General features: G+C 41.4%; 2 protein-coding genes across 2 annotated transcripts; one reads left to right on the top strand and one right to left on the bottom strand.

The window, feature by feature from the left end:
• The first annotated feature begins 3,606 nt into the window (after nt 1–3,606).
• Nucleotides 3,607–7,474, top strand: c17h1orf43 (chromosome 17 C1orf43 homolog). Its single transcript, XM_073484990.1, has 7 exons — nt 3,607–3,877; nt 4,786–4,887; nt 5,013–5,112; nt 5,239–5,292; nt 5,383–5,549; nt 5,985–6,043; nt 6,157–7,474. The coding sequence occupies exons 1-7, from the start codon at nt 3,815–3,817 to the stop codon at nt 6,371–6,373; spliced, it is 762 nt and encodes a 253-aa protein (XP_073341091.1). The 5' UTR covers nt 3,607–3,814; the 3' UTR covers nt 6,374–7,474.
• A 738-nt stretch (nt 7,475–8,212) lies between these two features.
• On the bottom strand, nt 8,213–20,810 carry tuft1a (tuftelin 1a). Its single transcript, XM_073484991.1, has 12 exons — nt 20,596–20,810; nt 14,057–14,134; nt 12,956–13,057; nt 12,779–12,865; nt 12,456–12,506; nt 12,253–12,339; nt 10,481–10,591; nt 10,147–10,370; nt 9,933–10,038; nt 9,744–9,827; nt 9,459–9,553; nt 8,213–9,183 (listed from the first exon to the last, which is right to left on the bottom strand). Exons 1-12 carry the CDS (start codon nt 20,653–20,655, stop codon nt 9,111–9,113), a joined length of 1,158 nt encoding a protein of 385 aa, XP_073341092.1. The 5' UTR covers nt 20,656–20,810; the 3' UTR covers nt 8,213–9,110.

Here is a 20,810-nt window from a genome sequence, read left to right on the forward strand (position 1 = left end):
TGTCTGAGAGTAAACAAACTTAATGACCACCTGGAGAGTGCCAAATCCCAAAAAGAGAGCGGAAGAGTGAACTTGATATTTAAACGATTCCAAGCAGCTGTCTTTCAGCCTGCAATCTGGAAGCAGTTTCTCTGAATGCTGGCAGAATTAGAGTCCTCTCATTAGAAACAAGTCCTGCATCAAAATGTTTGACATTTTAGCGACGCTCCTGATGATTTCCTGGTGATTCCTTCTCTGAGCTCCTCTCTTTCTTGATTTCTTGTTGCTCTGTCCCCAAGCACAACTTCAGCGAACAGCTGCCATTGCCTGCCAAGCAAAAAAAAGTACAAATTTCCATCCTCAGAATGGATCGGGCTGGAATGTTGTGATATGTGGATTGTGGTCGCTGTGGCTCCTTGAAATGGTCAAACAGAATCATAGAGCAGTTCAGGACACAGCAGACAAGCATAAAGTGGACAGTGAATGTAGAGATGGAAAAGATAAGAGCAGAAAAAGACAGAGGTTGAGAGCCAGAGAACCAAAAACATTCCCCTCACATTGACTCAGTGAGCCCATTCACAGAACAATGTGGACTCTGTTGTACACACATATCATAGCGGCTGTTTACACAAGCAACATACTCATGACTACCTGTCATCGTCAGCTAAACCTGAACCGAAAACTGGAAGAACTCACCTAACAGCAATCCACTCGGGGAAAAAACAATGCATTAAAGTGCTACAATCGCTCTCTGTGCAGCTTGTATTGGTCTCATAGAGTCTGAGTGAAACCTTGTAACAGTGGATTCAGGTGACGTGATCAGATAAGTTGTATGAAGGTGAGAACAAAGTCACTTTGATTTACATACAGCGTGCCAAAGGAAAGATAGCATTGCAGATGGACAATGGCTCATCGGTGATATCTGAGTTCACACGACAAGCAAACTGTCTTTGATCACTAATCAAGTCAGAATCAGTATCCAGTTGTTTGTATTGACATTAAACACAAATACAGTAAGCTGTGGATTCCCTGTACAAACACAACAGGACAAGGGAATTAGAGGAGCACTACCTGCATCTAAATATGAAGCATTTAATGAAGTCTATAGGCTCTTGGGAGACTCTGAGGTGCTTTTCAGTGCAGGTGAGTCTGAGTGTCGGTTTACAGAAACACCTGTTCTGCTAGGTCACAAAGCCTCCCATCTGGGTAACCGGGGCAACACTGCACAGTTTGCTTTAAACGCCGATTGAGCAGAAACGAAGATACACATTCAGATCAGCTTATTAATCCACTCACACATGCACCTTACCTTCTCTGTCCTCTGTCCTTATCCTTCACGGCTGTGTTGATTCATAATGAAGGCAGTGCTCTGTAGTGACATCAGCTCCTAGCTCCACTCTGTCTCTCTCTGTGTGTGTCTGTCTTCCCCTCTTTCCATCAGCTTTGCATGATGGACTGTGTACAGTGACGTAAACCTGCCACACTGGTTTATCCTCTCGTCCTCTCTCTTATTCTCTCTCTCTCTCCCATTCTCTGTGTCTGTCTCTTTCTCTCTCCTCCCCCTCCCATTGTTGTTCTCTCCCTCTTTTCCTCTTCTCACAGGGTAGCATTCCTGACTACAGTTCAATGTGTCACACACAGACACACACACACAAGCTTACGTACACGCCCTACAGAATATTCAAACTCCATCTCACATCAGCATTTCATAGCTCAGGGGAGAAGAGATACAATTCAGATAATTGTGTGAAACAGAAAACAAGAATGACATCTCACGACACTGCCTTATGGTATCACCCCACCTCAGGCAAACCTGAGTCTAATCATCTGGGCCGGACAGGTATCATAATACATAATAACAGAGCACCTTTAATTGGGACCAGAGACAACAAAGAGCTCATGTGGACCCATGAATAAATAAATAATAATAATAATAATAAATATTGTTAAAAGTACACGTCTTTTGTGACATATGTTCAACAAAACAGAGCTCAACTGCAGGCGGACTTGTTGAGAGTCTGTGGGACTGTAATGTGGACTGAAGGAGAAACGTATCTGAGATGGCTGATTCGTTTTAGAAAAAGAAAAGGAAGAATTGTTTGAGGGGAAAAATTGATTCTGCAGAGTGGGAAGGTGAACAAACAGCCTTTGAATCACAAATGCACAAGCAGAGAAAGTAGACAGATGTGTATGAAATAAAATAAAAAAATTAGCAGTACTTACAGTTTTGTTTGAGAGGCTCAAGTACTGCTTTTCTTGCACGCACCTGCAAATGCCTTCCGTTGACACAGAGGAAACTGTGGTTACCAAATCAGCATGTTGCAGCACTGAGTAAAAGATGTCTTCACATGCCTCTGTGCCTGTCAAAAGTGAGTTAGAAATATTAGGCCAAGCCTTTGTGTCCTAATGACCCAATCAATGATCAGCCGTACAGTCAGAGGGCTGATAGGTTGCATGCTCTTCTCAGGACAGAGATAACTCTGTGAGTAGGGGTAAATAGCTCCAGCAGCTACGTCTCCACAGACACCCACCCTTGTTCCTGACAGAAGAATGGCACTCAGTGTCTCTGCAGGATGGATGCAAATCACTGTCCTGCTCACACAGACACGCTGGTTAAATTCATTCTTAAGGGTGTAGGATACAGCACCAGTGTTGTGAGAAAGGGCAGTTTATGGCATTTAATCAGCAGGTCACAGTGGATATAAATAGTCTGCAACATTAAAATAAACTGCAAGAATGTGAAAATTGGAGAATTGGACAATTTAATGGTCATCAGATTTGCTCCCTCAGCTGAGTTGCTCAAAACACAGCTCAAGGCCCATCTATTTTGATCATACTTAAATTGCTACTATTAAATGGGCTCTTATAATAATAATAAGAACTGTATTTATATAGCAACTTTGAAAACAAAGTTCACAAAGTGTTTTGACAGACAGAGCCTCAGGAAGACAATATAAAAAGAATGAACACTCAACAGTCAAGCCAAACAGAAGGAAGCCCAGATTAAGAAGAAGTCACAACAAGAAGGCAAAACACAAAATGTCAATATGAATTATTATTGAAAAAAACTAAAAGCAATAAAAATGGTAATATCATATAAAGCATTACAAAAAAAGAGAATAAAATCTATAAAATGACAGTAAAAAGATGAAAGTGCATGAAAAACATGGATGTTTTACAAGAAGTGTGATAACTTGTTGATTTTATCTTGCGTGCATTTGCATGATTTGTGCTGACTGCTCCAGCGACCTTGTTTTCTTTTGCCTGTATTTATAAAGCACTTTGGTTTAACTCGTGTTGTTTTGAATGTGCTGTTGAAACAAATTTGACTTGACTTTAATCTAGATAGATAGATAGATAGATAGATAGATAGATAGATAGATAGATTTCTTCTTCTTTTTTTCTTCTTTTTTTTGTCATCGTGAAACAACAAAACTGAGCGTTTTCGATTGTGAAATGAGTTCCTTTATCACAAGGCCTGCTGCTTGTTGATCTGTTTGTTTGTTTGTTTGTTTGTTTGTTGGGTCGTTGTGAAGGCAGCAGGTGGCAGAAGAGACCAGAGAAACGTCAGACTGACGTCACGCCGCTCCTCAGTGGTCATGTGACTAACGCGGAAGTCAACAAACCAGGCAGCGACATGTAACGACCAAAAGCACTTCACTTCACTTTAGTTCCCTGTTTTTATGTCTTCCGTTTAACGTTAGCTTCATGTGTTTTAGAAACTACAACCTAAATGAAACGGTGTGCCTTTCAGAGGTCGACTGCTGGATGTTATTTACCGTTATTTAGCAAGCTTTGACGTCAGATAGTTTAGTAAGAAACTTACAGTTTCAGGATGCAGAATGAGTCCCGTCTGTCGAGCATTAATGTGGTGCTTGTTATGGCCTTCGGAAGTCTGGTGAGTCTGTTTTACTTTGTAACTGTTTTTATTCAAGCCAACTTTAAATCATAACTCACACTAATGTAATGTCAAAAACCCCAAGAGCATTGCGACTATCAAATAAACATAAACAGTTACAGTCTATTTTATAACTACTGTGGCTGAACTTACACACCAGGGTCTGAAAACAAAGGTTTTTATTTTTAAGTGCCAAACTGACTGAGATTAAAGTCAATTTAACACACAGTGCTGTATTTAATATATATAGTACAAAACATTTAATCCTATGCTCAGTCCTTAGCAAATCTGTCTTCTCATTTTAACAACTTAACCCAGTTTAACACAGCTGCTGACCATCATCTGATCACTTCACCAACACTATTATACATTTAAGTTATTGTATTTGCTGTTTACTAACAGGTGATTGAAGTATCTTATAGTTCTTCTTCAAAACAAACACAAAATCTGTGGTGGATATTTCACAGAAACAGTAAAATGAAGTACAGGATCAAAACCTTAATGCTGCCTTGTTTAATTGTGAGGTTTATTATAGTGCTGCGTCAGACTTCAGACCACATCACTTGTGTTTTATTATACAGTATGTTTAAAGGTGCACTATGTAGTTTCAGGACAGAAATTTAAATCAGAAGAGAAAAATCATCATTGACTGTTTTTTATTTTTCATGACTGAATAAATTGAATTGATCATGATGCAGATCATGCTAAAGCATTTAATAATATATACATACTTAAGTTCAGTATGATTTTTTAATTACTCATATATATTTATTACTCATATATATAGTTTATTTAGTCATGTATTTTATTTGGTTATATGGTTCTGTTCATCATTCCCTGGCATCCCACTCAATAAGCTAAAAAACTTTTGAAAAGCTGCAGGTAACTGACTCTTGACTGTCCTCTAGGTCTTTGTTTTGCTGTTTATCTTTGTGAAAAGACAAATTATGCGGTTTGCCATGAAGTCCCGGAGAGGACCACATGTCCCCATTGGTCACAATGCTCCTAAGGTGATACACACACACACACACACACCCACACACACCATGATGCTGTACAGTGTTCTGCTGATAAACTATGATATTACAGCTGGGTGTTTCTTGTGTTGTTTCTTGTGTGCGCACGCGCGCTGTAGGAGCTGAGACAAGAAATTGAAGCCAAACTGTGCCAAGTCCAGAAAATCCACTTTGAGCCTCGTCTGCTGTCCCCAGACGATGACCGGTTAAAGCAGTCTGGTTAGACACACACACACACACACACACACACACACACACACACACACATACACACCAGTCCAGAAAGTATCTACATGAGTAGTCTTTATGGCAGTTTTCCAAAGAATCCGTGTGTGTGTGTTGCAGGTTCCTATGACTACCTGTACAGGTTGAAAGCACTGGATGCCATCAGAGACATTGGTAAGCTGTTGCTCTCACTGATTTTAACTTGCTTTATTTGTCATAAATCTTTCCCCACTGTTACAAACCACCTGTCCGTTCTGTCAATAGATCTCCCTTTCCGTGAGCTGGGCGGGACGTCCACCGCGGTGACAGGTAAAAGACTTCGGACCTGGCTTTTACAGCTGCGGAATTCCAACTGCATGTTCCGAGACAGCCTGAGCTCGCTCGTCTACACGGTGCTGGATGGGTACAATAAAGCACGACACGGGGCAGAGGTCAGAAACATATCATGGTGATGTTGTGATGTTTTGTACACAGTCTCTTATTTAAATTAATAACAAGAAAACTGAGTTTATTGGACATCATTTGAAAAAGTCAGATCTAACAGTGCTTTGTAGTTTAGTACCATAAACATCGATTTACATAGTAGCACATGATTTTTTTTATATGTGGACTGTATTGTGGCTTGTTTTGAATTGTTACTCATTTATATCCTTATGCATTGTTCACACAAAGTCTTAAAAGTTTGGACAATGCTAAATTTGTTAGTTAGCAGCAGTTGAGTATGAATCGGACAGGTGGCCAATTTTTACATATTGCACCTTTTTAAAAGCTCTATGAATGCATCTTATGGGTACCATGATTTTCCTTTTTACCAAGTTGCCCATCCTGTTGTGATGATTGCATTAAAAACTGTTTTTTGTCTGCAGGCTTTTGGTGAAGCAGAGTTTTTAAAGTACCATGAGGCTCTAACTGAACTGGCCTCCGTGTGAGTAAACATCCTTTCCTCACAGCTTTTCCGTTTATCCTAATCCCATCAGGGAATGTTAATTATGCGCCGGGAACAATCTGCTTCTCTTGTGGTTTTCTTGTTTTTTTTAGCGTCAAGTCTCGCAGCAGCAGCGGCGGCTCTCCAAGCCAGCACCACCAGTCTGCAGCCAAAGACCTGACCAGCAGCACGGAGCCTGCCACCTCCTCCTCCTCCCCCACCCAAACCACCTACCTCACTTCAATGCAGCAGCGCAGCAAGCGGCCCAGACACTTCCTGGAGCTGAAGAACTTCAAAGACAACTACAACACTCTGGACAGCTCGTTCTGAAAGAAACGCCCATCCAAAAGAAAGGTCAAGGATAAGGTGGTGATTAAAGTGCCTGTGAATGTAGTTTAGAGTGAAGTGATACAAACACTGCCTTTATATACTAACACGTATTGCCTGGTTTACAGTAAAGTGCATATCAGACTACTGGCACAATGCTTTTCACCTAAGTGTAGCTTATGCGTATATCCTGTATTAATGCATGTATGAGTGCTATGATTGGGGAGAAAACACACTAGAAGTAAGTAGGGTTGATTTGACCAAAACAAAACCAGAGCTATGGGGCTATGCAACAGCATATGACAATCAGTATTTATGCACAATGTAAAGGCCTATGCAGCAATTAACCAACTGTATTTAAATATGCTAATATTTAAAGGTGCAATATGTAAGATTGGCCACAAATAAGGGCAGCGTATCAACATAGTAACTGTTAACTGCTGTCTTCTGTTTATACATCCATTACTGTAGCCACTGTTAGCTTCTTAGCTCGGTTAGCCGTGCAGCTAGCCGGGGGAGTGTTGTTGCTCACACAGTTGGCACAAGAACTTTGGACCACTGAGAGGATTTCAGGCGTGGGGCTAGCAGGTTAGCATGCTAACTTCATGAGATACATCTGCACCATAGTACGTACACGTTTAGCGAAACATTACTGTTACTGTTCTTCACACTCAGTTGATAATTTTAGTTAATTTTTTAATGTTTTTTAAAATAATGTTTTTACATATTGCACTTTTAACAGCGTCTAACAGGTGTTAATGGTTGCCTCACACTGAGAAAAACACACTGTTTGTGTCACTTATGTTTACGTGTACGTGTGTTTTTTGAGCCTTAAACGTTTGTTTTACAGAAGCCATACTTAATTTAATGAATTTTAATGATTAAGTGCTCTTTTGATCAATTATTTCAGTGCAATGTATTTTAACAGTGTTTCTGTGCATTAATGCATTCTGAATGTGAGTTAATGCATCAGGGGAAGTCTTTTGTCTTTACTGGTGGTTTGTTTTTATTTCATATTCAGGGCTCCTAATGAGGTAATTGTATTGTCTGCGGTGCCTATTGTACAAGATGCCATCCAAATAAAACAGTTACATACAGTCCAAATATTGTACAGTGTTCTTAGATGTGGTCAGCGCAAGACTTTTACTGTGTATACTGTCCAGCAGACAGAGATGGGAAGTAATGAAGTACAAATACTTTATTACTGTACTTAAGTAGATTTTTCAAGTATCTTTATTATTTATTTTTCTGAAGACTTTTTACTTTTACTTCCTGCATTTTAACACAAACATCTGTACTTTTCTGCTCCTTACAAACAGGCTGGTTATTGATACTATATTTTTTCGTTTTTTTGTTTTGCGTCAAGACTGATTTCAACCTATAAGTGCAGATCAGGCATGGCAGGCTTAGTAAGACGAAATGATGTGAAGGACGTAACAAGGCAGAAACAGACAGAGGGAGACTCGAATAGGGAGAAAATTGTCAGTTAGCTTTGCACAGAAATGGCCGGCAGAAATATATATCAGAGGGATAATTTTTACTTTTATATTTGGGTACATTTCAGATCGTGTACTGTCTTACTTTTACTTTGGTAAAAAAGTTGAATCTGTACTTGTACTTGTTTTTTTTATACACAGGTTTCTGTACATCTACTTGAGTAAAGAATGTGTGTACTTTTGCCATCTCTGCCAGCAGAGGGTGCTACCTTCAGAGCAATCTATTTAAAAGTAAGTGTGCTGTAACTTGAAGAAGTCAAAACAAGCATTAATTTTTCATAATTTATTCTGAGAACCACAAACAGATAATAGATCAGAATCTACTTAATAAAAAATCTATCACACAGTCTGTCTAAAGGTTTTATTTTATATAAATAAATACAAAGAAGAAAGCTGTTAGAAATTAAAACATCAAATCACATTCATTAATATTATGTACAAAAACAAGGGGACTGTATACACAATGACAGGGAACTGAAATGATTTACAAGAAACATGAAGAATAAAGACACTTCTGTGAAATGTCAAATATCTTCATCACCATTGACATTTTCGTTTCCTCACAGTTTCATTAAGTGCCATATTGTTGTTTGGGGCCTACAAAACATCTATTTTCATCATGTGATGTTGACCTTAAACAGGTTGCAGTCAGTATTTACATGTTTAAAGCGTCATTCACTCAGCAAAGTGAACAGAGTCGTGGATGAGTGACTAATGGATGAAGATCATCTGGTTAGCGATTTTTACATGAAACTTTTAGCTTAGCTTTGTTTGCTACGTTACTGTACACAGACTTCATAATGTCGTGACCAACTTTCTGCTCTTTGCCCAGCTGTTCTGTTTTGACAACAACAACGCCACTGTCATAAACTCAAAGGTTAGAAAAGCAATCAACAGGGCAGGACGAGGAAACACTTGCATACAGTATTACACATGTAAAACTTCAAATCAGCTCAATCAGTACACTTTATGTATTGACACTAAAGCTGACACACAGCAAGCATCAGTGTGTGTGTGTGTGTGTGTGTGTGTGTGTGCCGCAAAACACCACACAGATTCCTTCAAGAGTGTTTGTGGTTCAAGCGTGTTAGTGTAAGTGTTGATGTAGGACGTAGCAGGAAGCTCAGCTCTCACATCCCAAACATTCACGCCGTCACGTGTGGTGTTTGTTTTCAGTCTGCATTGAAAAGGTTTGGTGGTTCTGACGCCTTCTCGTCAATAACTCTTCCTTCCGCGCAGTCGCTTCATGACTTGATCTCGATGACTTTGATGAAAGGGAGTGGTTTGTTGGACGTGGTCGAGGGCTTGAGCGGCTTACTGCGGGGGCAAGAGGAAGATAAATTAGTTGTTTTTATAGTGAAACGGCATCCAAACCAGTAGAACAGGTGAATATTTGAGTGTGCTTCTGTGTGTGTTTGCATTTTTGGGGCCAATTTCACCAAAGTTGCAAATTGCAGGCTGAGATAAACAAACTTGAGATTATCTGCTTTTGCATTTATTTTGATACATTTCATAAATCAAAATAAAAGCCAAAATTGCCTGTAGGGCTTGAAATTTGCAAGTAAAAAAAGGTGGATGAAAAGCTAAGTTACCTGTAGACGATCTGGGGGTTGCGCTCTGATGAAAGGTAGGAATTTGACCTTTGTCCTCCCAGGAAGTAATCCATCTGATCATGCATCTCTCGGTTCTGCAAACACAGGTGGTCAGAGGTCAGTTCACATGATACCAATTAAAGTGGCAACCAAAACAGACAGCGGTTGCATCTACTTCCCTGCAGAAATCAGGCTGAGTCGGATCTTTAACCTTGACCCTTTGTTCTAAATCCCACTGAAAAGCCATAAAGATAATTATAGGAGAAGACAATGAGCAGTTCTCACCTCAGCCTCCAAGAACGCCACTTTCTCCTCCAGCTCTTTGATCACGCGGTCCCTCTCCTGGATCACCATGCGAGAGTTCTGGAGCTGCAGACGAGCAAACACACAGTCAAACACTGAGCCAATCCTGCACAAATATGAACACTGAGATGAGGTGTTTGTTCTACAGAGCCTCACACATGCGCCTCTCACCTGTTCAATCATGTGTCTGACTTTCCTTTGCTGGCTTTTCAGCATGTCGTCCAGATGGTGGATCTTTTCTTTGAGAATAGCCACCTCCTTCTCCAACTGCTCAGTCCTGAAAGTCCACACAGAGAATTATGAAACACCTCTCCTGATTTGATTCTCACCGAATGATAAGAAGAGAGATAAGATAAAGAATCTGTTTGTTTCTCAGTTAACGGACCTCTGCTCCCCTTTCTGGCCCTCCTCTCTGATCTTGCGCAGCTCGCGGAGTTCCTCCTCGCGGTTGCGGATTGTCTCACGCAGGCTGGCGCTCTCCTGCTCCATCCCTCCCAGCAACCTCTGGAGCTCCTCGATGCGCCTGTCTTTCTTCTCGCTGCCTTCTTCTGCCGTCTTCAGCTTCTCCTCCTGCTCGCTCAGATGCTCCCTCAGCATGCTGCCTTCAGCCTGGGGAGAAAACAAAAGAACACTTTATTATTTTAGTTTATTGAAAATGTGGTGTACACTCCTACTGATGCATAATGAAAGTAAAAATAAGCTCTGTATATGATCGTTACCTGCAGCCTCTCTCTCTCCTCTTGGTGTTTCTTCTCTGCTTCCTGCAGCTGTGCATATAAGCGCTTACTGACTTCCCTCAGCTTGGTTCTCTCTGCCTCTTCATCTGCTTCCTAATAGGGAAAAAAATGAAGCGTTAGATAAGCAGACAGTTCTTGTCATGTCCTGAAGTAGTCACAATCTTCCAATCCAACCGAGAACGTGTGGTTGAAGTTGAAAAAGGCACGACCTGACTGAGTTTGAGTGGCTTTTGGGGGAGAAAGTGCACTGTCCAGATGTGTGAAGCTGACTCAGAGTTGAGGCTGTAATTGCTGCCTAAGGCGCATCTGCTAAATCAATACCCACAGTGTGTTTACATGTGAGTTAGTATCCTGGTTTTGAGCCTTATCCTGTTTTTGATTATATTCAGGATATGACTTTATCGTGAAACGTGAAAACCTGGTTATTAATATCCCTGTACACATGATAGTAACAGTAGTCAGGTTTCTAACTGTATGCCTGCTGGTGAGTCTTGTTTGCTCAGCAACTTTAAAGGGGCAATATGTAGTTAGCATGCTAACCAGCTAGCCGTGACCCATCCTGGTCCAAGGCTCCTGTGCTAGCGGTGTAAACACCAACACTCCCCTGGTCCCCGAGCTCCCAGTCTGAACTGCTAGTTGCACAGCTAACTGAGCTAACAAGCTAAGGGCACCTACAGTTAACAGTAACTCTAGTGATATGCTGCCCCCTATTTGTTTGGAGTATAATTTTGACAGGCGACCAATTCTTACATATTGCACCTTTAAGGTGTTTACATGCCATAGTATCCTGGTTTCTATTCCCAGGTAGGATATCCAGGTTTTTCAAAACAGGTCTTAACCAAGTTTCTGAAACCAGGGCAAGCTGATTACTCTACAAGTGCAAAACATAACCTTAATACTATAAAACCTGATCATAACCAGGATGCTTAGAAGACTTAGAAAGGTGAATTCTTATGCAAACAAGTATTTTGTATTTTAAATGTGTAAATCATTCAGATCACTTTGTACAGAGCTGGTTTCGCTTTGACAGTAATGTTTCTTTTTCTGTTAATCAGTTACCAAAAAGCCACATTAAATCTGCTTTGATATAATGTTGTAAAATAATAAAACACAGATAGAGAGGAAGATACTTTTATGATGAGATAATGTTTTCGTTGCGCTCAAGCTCAGTGGGTTTGGCTGTCACAAACATACCAGGCGTGTCAGCGTGCGTCACCGGAGCAACACTTCAGCTAGTAAGCCATAGCGTGACTCACAAATAAACGCTATAATTGGCGCAAAAACAATTCAGCCAGACGTGTCAGCTCTGTTGTATTTAGACACAACATTACTGATAGGCAGATAGCTGTGGTTGCTAAAAGTGCTCAAAGACAGCAACAAAACTATTAAAGGAGAGGCATCTGTGGAATGTTGGGAACAATGAGGAGGGCCGGGGAGAGGAACAGTGTGTGCTGGAACGGCTCTCTCACACATTTTCGAACACCCCTGGGTGCTGTAAGAGCTTTTAATTCTCTGGCTTTCAGTTTTATTTCTTCCTTTTTCTCCTATATCACATTTCTGTTACACCTCCTTCTGCCGGTGGGCCTCGGGGAGGTGATCGCTTTACATGCGTCACACACTGGCACACATTGTCCACAGGAAAACACAGACTCCGGCTATGATTTGATACATGCATCGCCTACTGAAAAGACTCATGCTTTCTATTGTATATAAACAACTTCGAATGGAGGTCGTGCACGTGAGATTCTGCTCACCTGGCCGTCAGTTTTGGCTCCTGCCTTGGGTGCAGACGAGCTGCTCTTTCTGAAGGGGACGCCGACTTTCCACCCGTTTGTGAGCGGCTGGAAAAAGAAAAGGGGGAAGTCAGAAAGGAAGGAGTGAAAGATGGAGACGAGAGCAGTGGAGGACAAAACAGGATGTATGGTTAACAATGGTGAGAAGCACAAGAAAGACCTACCTTGTTTTTGGCTGCCATCTGCTCCCTCAGTGTCTTCAGGCAATACCTCACCTGTGTGAAATACAGACAAATCGTGAGTTACGGAGATATTATCATATATTTATGTTATAATATTTCAGCGTTGGTGTGTTTCAGGCTCTGTCAAATGATTAACAAGTCAGACAGAGAAGAAGGACAAGTCTGGAAGAGACGTGGGAGGAATTTGCATGATGCAAACATACAAATTGTTATATAATCCAGAGACAGTCTGGCGTTGGCATGTGTTTGTGTGTGAGTGAGACAGTCAGAACTGAGCAGAGATACTGTCCTGTCCAGAGACTGACCTCCTGTATCTGTGAAACTTCGTCTGACAGCATCTTCAGGCTCTGCTGGTGTTTGTGCTGCTCTTGTTTGCGCGCCTCCAGATAAACCTGGAACAGGAGGAGAGACACGGATGTTAAACCATGAAACAAACACACCACTGATGTCTTCAAAAATAACAGAAAATGTGCCACACCCACCTTGATAACCTCCACCTGCTCCTCTGTAGACTTGACCGGTTCGGGGGTCAGAGATGTCCTGTCGCTGGCCGGCTGCACCAGTGCAAAAGCACGTCCAACTGGCTGGAGAGGAGAGCAGAGGAGTTGTTGCATGAGCACGGAAGGATGGGTGGGATACATTTCTGAGGATCATACGCACATTAGTGAGGTCACTGTGTTTTGCTAACACCGGGGGAGGAGTCGGAGCATGTTTTTGGATAATATTGCAATACAAAATTGGGAAGGAAAGCCTGTAGTATTTCCATTTATTAATCATTATGAAACATCCATCAGGAATGTCTGACATGAATGATGCAATTAAACTATTGAGAGACAAAACTGAAACTATAGTGAATATACTTCATATCTGTGTGCCACAGGACTGCGCCTCTCTATAATCAGGGGGCAGAAGCATTCAGCCATAATCACTATGAAGGAGACCCATAAACATATGGTGCTACTTTGGCAGTCTTTGGTCAGAACCATGAGCAGAGAGAGGCAGAAGTAGGTGGGGAGATGTTATGTAACTCTGCTGCTCTGGTGGCCTTTTTTTTCTTCTTCTTATTTTTTCCTGTAACTTTGGCGCTGGTTTTGGTAGAACAATGGTTGTCTTGAAATTCTCAGAGTGGGAACCACGCTAATAAAAAGCAGATGCCAGTTATGGCATGTTTACAAGCAGTTTGTGCCTCTGTACGGCTTGCGTGTAGGAATGTGGTATGATAGATGCACAGTAGCTGTGAGCCAATTCCTCAGAATCACTGAGATGATTAAGTGGCTGGAATTTCAGATCCAAATATGGCTCGAGTGATGAGCACCTTTACCTATAAAGGAAACAGTGCCACTGCTGGAACTGACAGAAAAATCTGACCCAGCGTATCCATTAAAGATGGAAAGCTTTTTTTTTTTTTTCAAATAAAGCATAATATCTTCAAATAAATACTTTGCCTAAAACATGCATTTAAAACAGTGCAACTTTCCATCATTCTCCTCTTCCTCCAACAGCTCTGATTCCCACCACTTGTTCTCTACACCGATGTAACAGTCCAGATTATAACCAGGTTATCAGGTTCAGGAGGCTCTTACCTTGTCCCTGTAGTGCTCCCTGCTCTGAGCTGCCTGGTTCTGGTTGTGCAGCGTGAGCCGCAGTCGCCTGCACCCCTCCTGAGAAAAAGTCAAAGAAGAGAGGAGACGATGAAGTCCATCCACAAAGAGACCGTTATGTGATGGAGAGGCTGATGAGGACTACTTTGAGGGAGGAGAGGGGGGAAAAAAGAGGAGGAGAGACTGAGTCACGCTCAGCGCAGGAGGGAAAGAGGGGGTACGAGCGTCAGAGAGAAAGCAAAAGTTTTTCACAGCTGCACAGAGACAGATTGTTTGATTTAAATTGTGTGCTATGTACGTCACAGGGACTATAGGCGGAAACTCTCGGGGCGCTCGCGAGCCAATTGGAAGCGGCGGCTGGATTTCTGGGAAAGTGGGCAGAAGATGTAATGTCAAGCGAGACGGAACATTTCCATGGCAACGAAACCTCACAGTAGCCATAAACTATCTGGCTTGTTAACAATACGAGAGGGAGGAGACAGACAATGCACAGATGCGACGCACGAAAAACACTTTAAAAATTAGAAACACACAAACCTTCCCAAGAGAAGAAGCACTTCAACAGGAAAAGTCTGGGCCAGGATGTGACTGGTTGTGTGTCGTCCGGCACAGGGAACCCCCTCGTAAGTGATAGCCACTTAGTGTGTGTGCGAGTGTAAGTATGCGGATGTGAGGGAGGAGGTCAGAGACATTACATAACTCCAGTCCAGCCGCCACATCTTGTTCTGTTTATTTTCCCGTGAGTATTCACTGCGTCCTCCTGGTGTCTCAACTCATGTCAGCTCTTAGACACGCAACACACGAAGAAGAGACGGCTGGAACGCTTTACTGTGGTGAAATAAGATAACCACAAGCAAACGCACACATGCATCCAGTTACACAGAAGTGGGCGTGTGTGCATCATGATTTGTTTGTACCTATTTAACCCTTTGTAGAATTTTAATTGTTTTCTTTGGAACATGACCTGCAGCTTCTGTAAGTGGCCTTGTGTGACAGCGTCCTGTTTAGACTGCAGAAGACACTGTTTTGACGGCTGGCTAAACAATCTTACTGCAAAGTCCACTTAGCTTTTGATCATATCGCATGATCTTCACCAGGAGATGGAGTTTGCCCTGTTGCTGTTGAAACTTTACAGAGCTTTTTTAAGCCTGAAGACGAAGCTGGACTTAAAGGCAACGTGTACAAAATAGTACTTAAAGGCTAAAACGAGCAGGTTTTGTGGCAGGATCTGGCACCTGGTCGCTGCGTTTTTATAGCGTTCCGCCCCCACACTCTGCACTGTTATTGGCTGGGGGTTAAACACCACTGCCCAAAGGTTTACACCCAGAAATGTCCTGAACACAGCAGAACACAGGCACTTCTAGTGGGTCATAAGTGATGACTGAGAAGGGTTATTTTTGTATGAAATACAGTCTACAGTATGAGTCATTGTTTTGTTGTCAGGAAAATCCCACTCATTCTTCCTTTAAAGTGGTGGAAATTCAAACATAAATAGTCATGTGGTGTGATTCAAAGCTCCAGAGGAGCAACTAAATGGACCTTGAACTGTTGATTCAAACATCAAGGGTGAAGACAGGAAAAATAATCAACAGCTATTGCAATAATCAGTCATCAGTCATTTTGTGAGGATTTGCTACATCAGTTACATCAGTGCAATGAAACAGTAAACCTCACTGGGAATTTAATAATTACAAATTACCCCAAGCACCTTTTTCTGTTATAATATATAAAAAAAAAGTTTAGCATCGGTGCATATCGGACAACATAAACCGATCGAATATCAGCCTCCCGATACATTGAATATCTTTTGTTTTCTGACTGTTAGTTGAACAAAAGAAGATATCTGATGACATTACATTGACTTTTTTTTCTTTTTAATCAGTCAATAATGTAAATAATAGTTGGTCACAGCCTTATTTTAAACTGACTTTTTGCAGTTTACAGTAAGAGTAGCAATCATTCTTCTGTACCTCCCCCTCTGGACAGAAAACAGCCATGATATGAGCCAGACAGGGGAAGTGAACTGGGTTGTGTTGCGTAATGCCGTGATAAAAAGCTGTGAGAGGTTATAGAAGAATAGCCATGTGTTCTGCAGACTACAGAAGGCCTTTATGATTATCTGTTCAGGAAGCACAGCAATGGAGGATAAGGGACAGGGATAGATGGGAGTGAAAACGTCAGGAGAAATCAGGAAAAATAAGAGAGAAAACTGGCGACCAGAACAATAAAAAAGGGCAGAGGAAATAGCCTAATAGTTTGGGCGGGGGTCCAGCTACGACAAACAAAACTCCGAGAAGTGAAAGAGAAAGCCAAAAATTCCCCTTTTGTTCTGCATGATTTCCTCTCAGATTACCTGAAAGCTCTAATAAGACAGAGAGACGTGGGAGAAAGGAGGAACAGGGAGAGGGTTTGTTCAGAAGGAATCCATCATTATACAACTTCTCTGGCCCTTCTAAACAAAGACTCAGCTAATCCTCGCTCTGCCATCCACTATTTACACGCAGGTCTCTCTGCCTGCTTTCTTTTTATATCCACACACACACACAAAAATGCCACTTTCATAGACAACCTGTAATACTAGACTTCCCGGGAACACAGACAAAGGCACCAGTTGGATGTGCTCACGGACAGTGACGAACGCTGCACACATACACAGCCTCTCTCTCACACACACATACACACAGTAAACCAAAGTACACACTGCCTTTATAGCAGGGAAGAAACCTGAAACTGAGCACACACACACACGGCGTCCACGCTGCTGGGTGCACCGACAATGGGCACAAAAAGATCACGGGATACAGCCAGGGTGAAAAGCTTAAGGGGAGGGAGGGAGCTTTTGTTTTGGACTTTGGCATCAGGAATCATCCGAGTTAAATTAGCTGAGGAGTGACGATCAACCTGGGAATGTTGCTGATAAACAGAAAAACAAAATGTCCTTTACGAGACACTTTTAAAGAGTACCTGTCGAGAAGGTATCACGGCCATAAAAAGTAAAACACCGCCGTGTGCCTCCAGGTTCAGTACCTGCATTCCACAAAAATCTACTCATGAAGCTGTGTGTGTGTTAGTGTGTGTGTGTGTGCCCTTCACCGTGCATTAAATCACTCTTTGCCTCTCATGCACTGCTTTAAGATACCTGCTGCACAGATGTCACTTCTGTCTCCTGTCAAGCTGCTTTATAGGCAACAGGTGTGAGCCGACCAGGGCCGGTACGGCAGGTATACATCGTTTCCAGTTTCACTACCTTACTTACATAAGGAATTAGAATATATACACGTGTTCTACAAACGTTTTTTTTTCCATCAGCAAAACTTTCCAAACCCCTCAGTACATCCGTGTTTAAAATTGTCTCAACATACAGTAAGAGGCTGAACAGGAACTTAATAAAATACAGGTCGAACGTCAAAGTTATGGATCAGGAAATATTTGAAGAAAGAACAAGTAAACAAGACAAGTATTCACGCATTCAGTGCCAAGTTTCGATTTCGAATTTAGTGATATGGACACTTTTTGGCCACCTCTCAACAAGTACTAAGGTTCAATATCCAACCTCAGCGGGACGTACTGGTGAAGTTTTCGACTATGGCAACAATTAGTTGATTACCAATTTGAAGTTTAAACTCTGAGGTATTGTAATATATTTTTCTTTTACCATGGACTAATCAATCATAAAAATAATTCTTAATGTCCTGTTTTGGGATTAAACCCTTGAGGATCAAGCTGCAGTTCTCCCCAGGGTAGTGAACGTCTGGCTGCATGTCTGACTGTCAGGCTCGGGGCTTCACTCAGCAGTCAGTACGAACTAAAAGGTTAAGTAAAGTTTCAAGAAGAGACAAGCTGAGGTGTGAAGTGTTGCTGAAGGATTGCGTGTGTTTTATCGTCACGTGAGATCCTGAACGCTGGCGGCGGACAGTTAGTCCTGGAACATGGAGCTGAGTCATGAAGAGAGCGCTGCAATCAGTCAATAAGAAGAACCAATCTTTACACAATCGTCCCACTGTGAATAATAATCAGCTCTTTTTTACTGCTCTGTGTGACAGAACCAGGTGTGCTCCGCATATTCCAGTCGTTGCTCCACATACATATATAAATATGTCATGTTTGGCTCATTCCCAGGCAGTAACGTCAGAAACTCCTGACGATGATGATTGAGGATGAGACAAGACAGAGGGAATGTGTGAAGTAACACAACTCGGGGAAACTAAACGTCTGCCTGGAAGGACAACTGTGGCATTATTCAAAAATCGCCGTCATGGGAAAAAAAAACACTTACTTAATACGCTGACGTTTCAGGGGGAGGAAGTCGTGTCACAAGTTTAAATTAGTTTCGAAATAACAGCAGAAGAATCAGAATTTTTGTTACTGTTATAGAACATTTTGTTTTAAAGCCCGGCCTGGATTTCCTCCTGTTTTATATTCCAGATCACATCATCTCAGTTACAGGAAACCCACTTATCAACAAAACAACAAAAAAACCTCTGAAGGCCCTTTTCTGCTACATCAGGCACATTCCTTCTCCTCATGTTTCTTTATAGAGCTGATAAACAGTGAACGCTGTCATCTTTTGTTAATGATCTTCCTGCACAGTCATGAGGGACTGTTACACGTCGAGGTGGAAAACCGCTGATGCTTTGTTTCGCCTTAATAAGAACCATATCAGATATGTAAATACCGCAGTTTGGGGACTATTTGACTGTTGAGTTTGACTTTGATAAAGACGGATATGTGTTCTGTGCGAAGCTGATGCAAATGTGCTATCAGTCGCATGTTAAAATGTAATGTATGATACATTAAACAAACGCAGAGTTTCGCTTATTGCTTAATGACACATTCCTCAGCACAAATAATCAGTTTATTACGTGGAAGTGGAGCTGCCCTTTGTACACTTCTACCTTTCTGGCAGTTGTACGGTTACACAACAGTAACTGATATTTAGGTCTCGACTTTTGACACAAATAGTCTGGCTCTCAAATTCTGCTCTAATCACACTCAGATTTCACTTTCTACAACCAGACTGCTCACTGTGCTGACCCTCTGTAGAGAAAACCATCTGATATGAGCCCAGCGGACCACTGAACTCAGCAGGAGGCTGCTGCTGTGGTGATAAGGTGAAAGTGTCATGTTGCCCCGCAACCTTATAAACCTCAGCACAGGTTAACAGTTTGCTTATTCAGGTGAGGTCAATGATTAAACCGGTGGATAAAGCCCATCTACTGTTCCTGACATGAGCTGCTGATCACACATTTATTAAGCAAGTGTGATGTTAAATCCACGCACAGGTGGTGCACATACTGCACGAGCAAAGCTTTCACAGGTTGGCTTCCTGAGCTGCCTTCACTGACTGTCACAACTGTAACTGTAAGCCTTCAGATGATTTGGGCAGAAGGCACTGGTGACAGGCACAGATGTTATCTGGACTAATTCTGAGCTGCTGCACTTATGTGTGTGTGTGTGTGTGTGTGTGATGGGGCTTTGGGGGAGGAGGTAGGGGCTAATACTTTAATTACTACAAGACCAGAGACTTAAAGGTGCACTATGTAGTTTTGGAGAAGAAATTTAAATCAGATGAGAAAGATCTTCATTTACTGATTTTCTGATGCCTAAACAAACTAAATAAATAAACTCTCTTTGTTGTCATGACTGAATAATATGAATAAACAAACTGACCTTAAAGGACGATGTTTATATGTGGCGGACCCGGCCACCTTTCTAGCTTTCAAACTGTGTTCTGAGGACCTTATTTTACACTGAGAACAGTTTGTTTATTCAGTTACGGAAAACATAAATATTTCAAACCTTGTATTATTACCTCATGAATATTGTAAATATTAAAATTTGAAAGTATTATTTAGTAATATTAAACGTTTGAATTTGTTCTCCAAAGCTACATAGCGCTCCTTTAAGGAGAACAGAAAAGGTCATCTACCATCTTTTATTCTGGCGATTATATTTTACGGTTTAACAATAAACTTCATTGTGTGAAAGTTACATCAGTACAGTAAACTTCACTGAGAATTTAATAATTACAGATTACCCCAAGCACCTTTTTCTGTTATAATTGCTAAAAAAAAGAGTTTCATATCCATGCATATTGGACAACATATACCGATCGAATATCAGCCTACGATATATTGATCGGGCTGTAGTGAATATCTTTTGGTTTCTGATGACATTATGTTGACTTTTATTTTCATTTGAATCAGTCAATAATAATTCATCAATAATGAAAATAATCTCTAATATTAATACTGTAAAGATTAAAATTCTGGGTTTGGATTTCTTCTCCAAAACGACATACTGCCCCTTTAATAGTTAAAATACCACTTAGAGCAGACGAAGGCTGAAAGATGCAGCTCACACAACCGAGAAGAGTCAGGAAGAAACAGAAACGAGACTTCAAAAGTTTAAAATGCTGTCATAAAATTGCCTCTTTTTCCCATAATGCATTTATACAGGAAGTAAAGTGGACAGAAGTAAGAAATCCGACCATAATGAATGAATAACATCGAGCAACTTACCACTTGCTCTTGACTTCTGATGTCCTCAAACGTGCACAGGCTCCTCGTCCCTCCGTTCATGTCGGATGTTAATGTAATAAATACTCCACCCAATAAATAATAAATAAATAGATGTAGTCTCGGTCCGTTAGAAGAACTTCTCTCCTCGGTAGCTGCTGCTGTTATCAGTCCTCAGGCCGGTGTGCAGTCCTGTGTGTTCATGTGTGTGTGCTCCC

Source organism: Pagrus major, chromosome 17 (genome assembly GCF_040436345.1).
Source record: "Pagrus major chromosome 17, Pma_NU_1.0".
NCBI classification, from domain to species: Eukaryota; Metazoa; Chordata; class Actinopteri; order Spariformes; family Sparidae; genus Pagrus; species Pagrus major.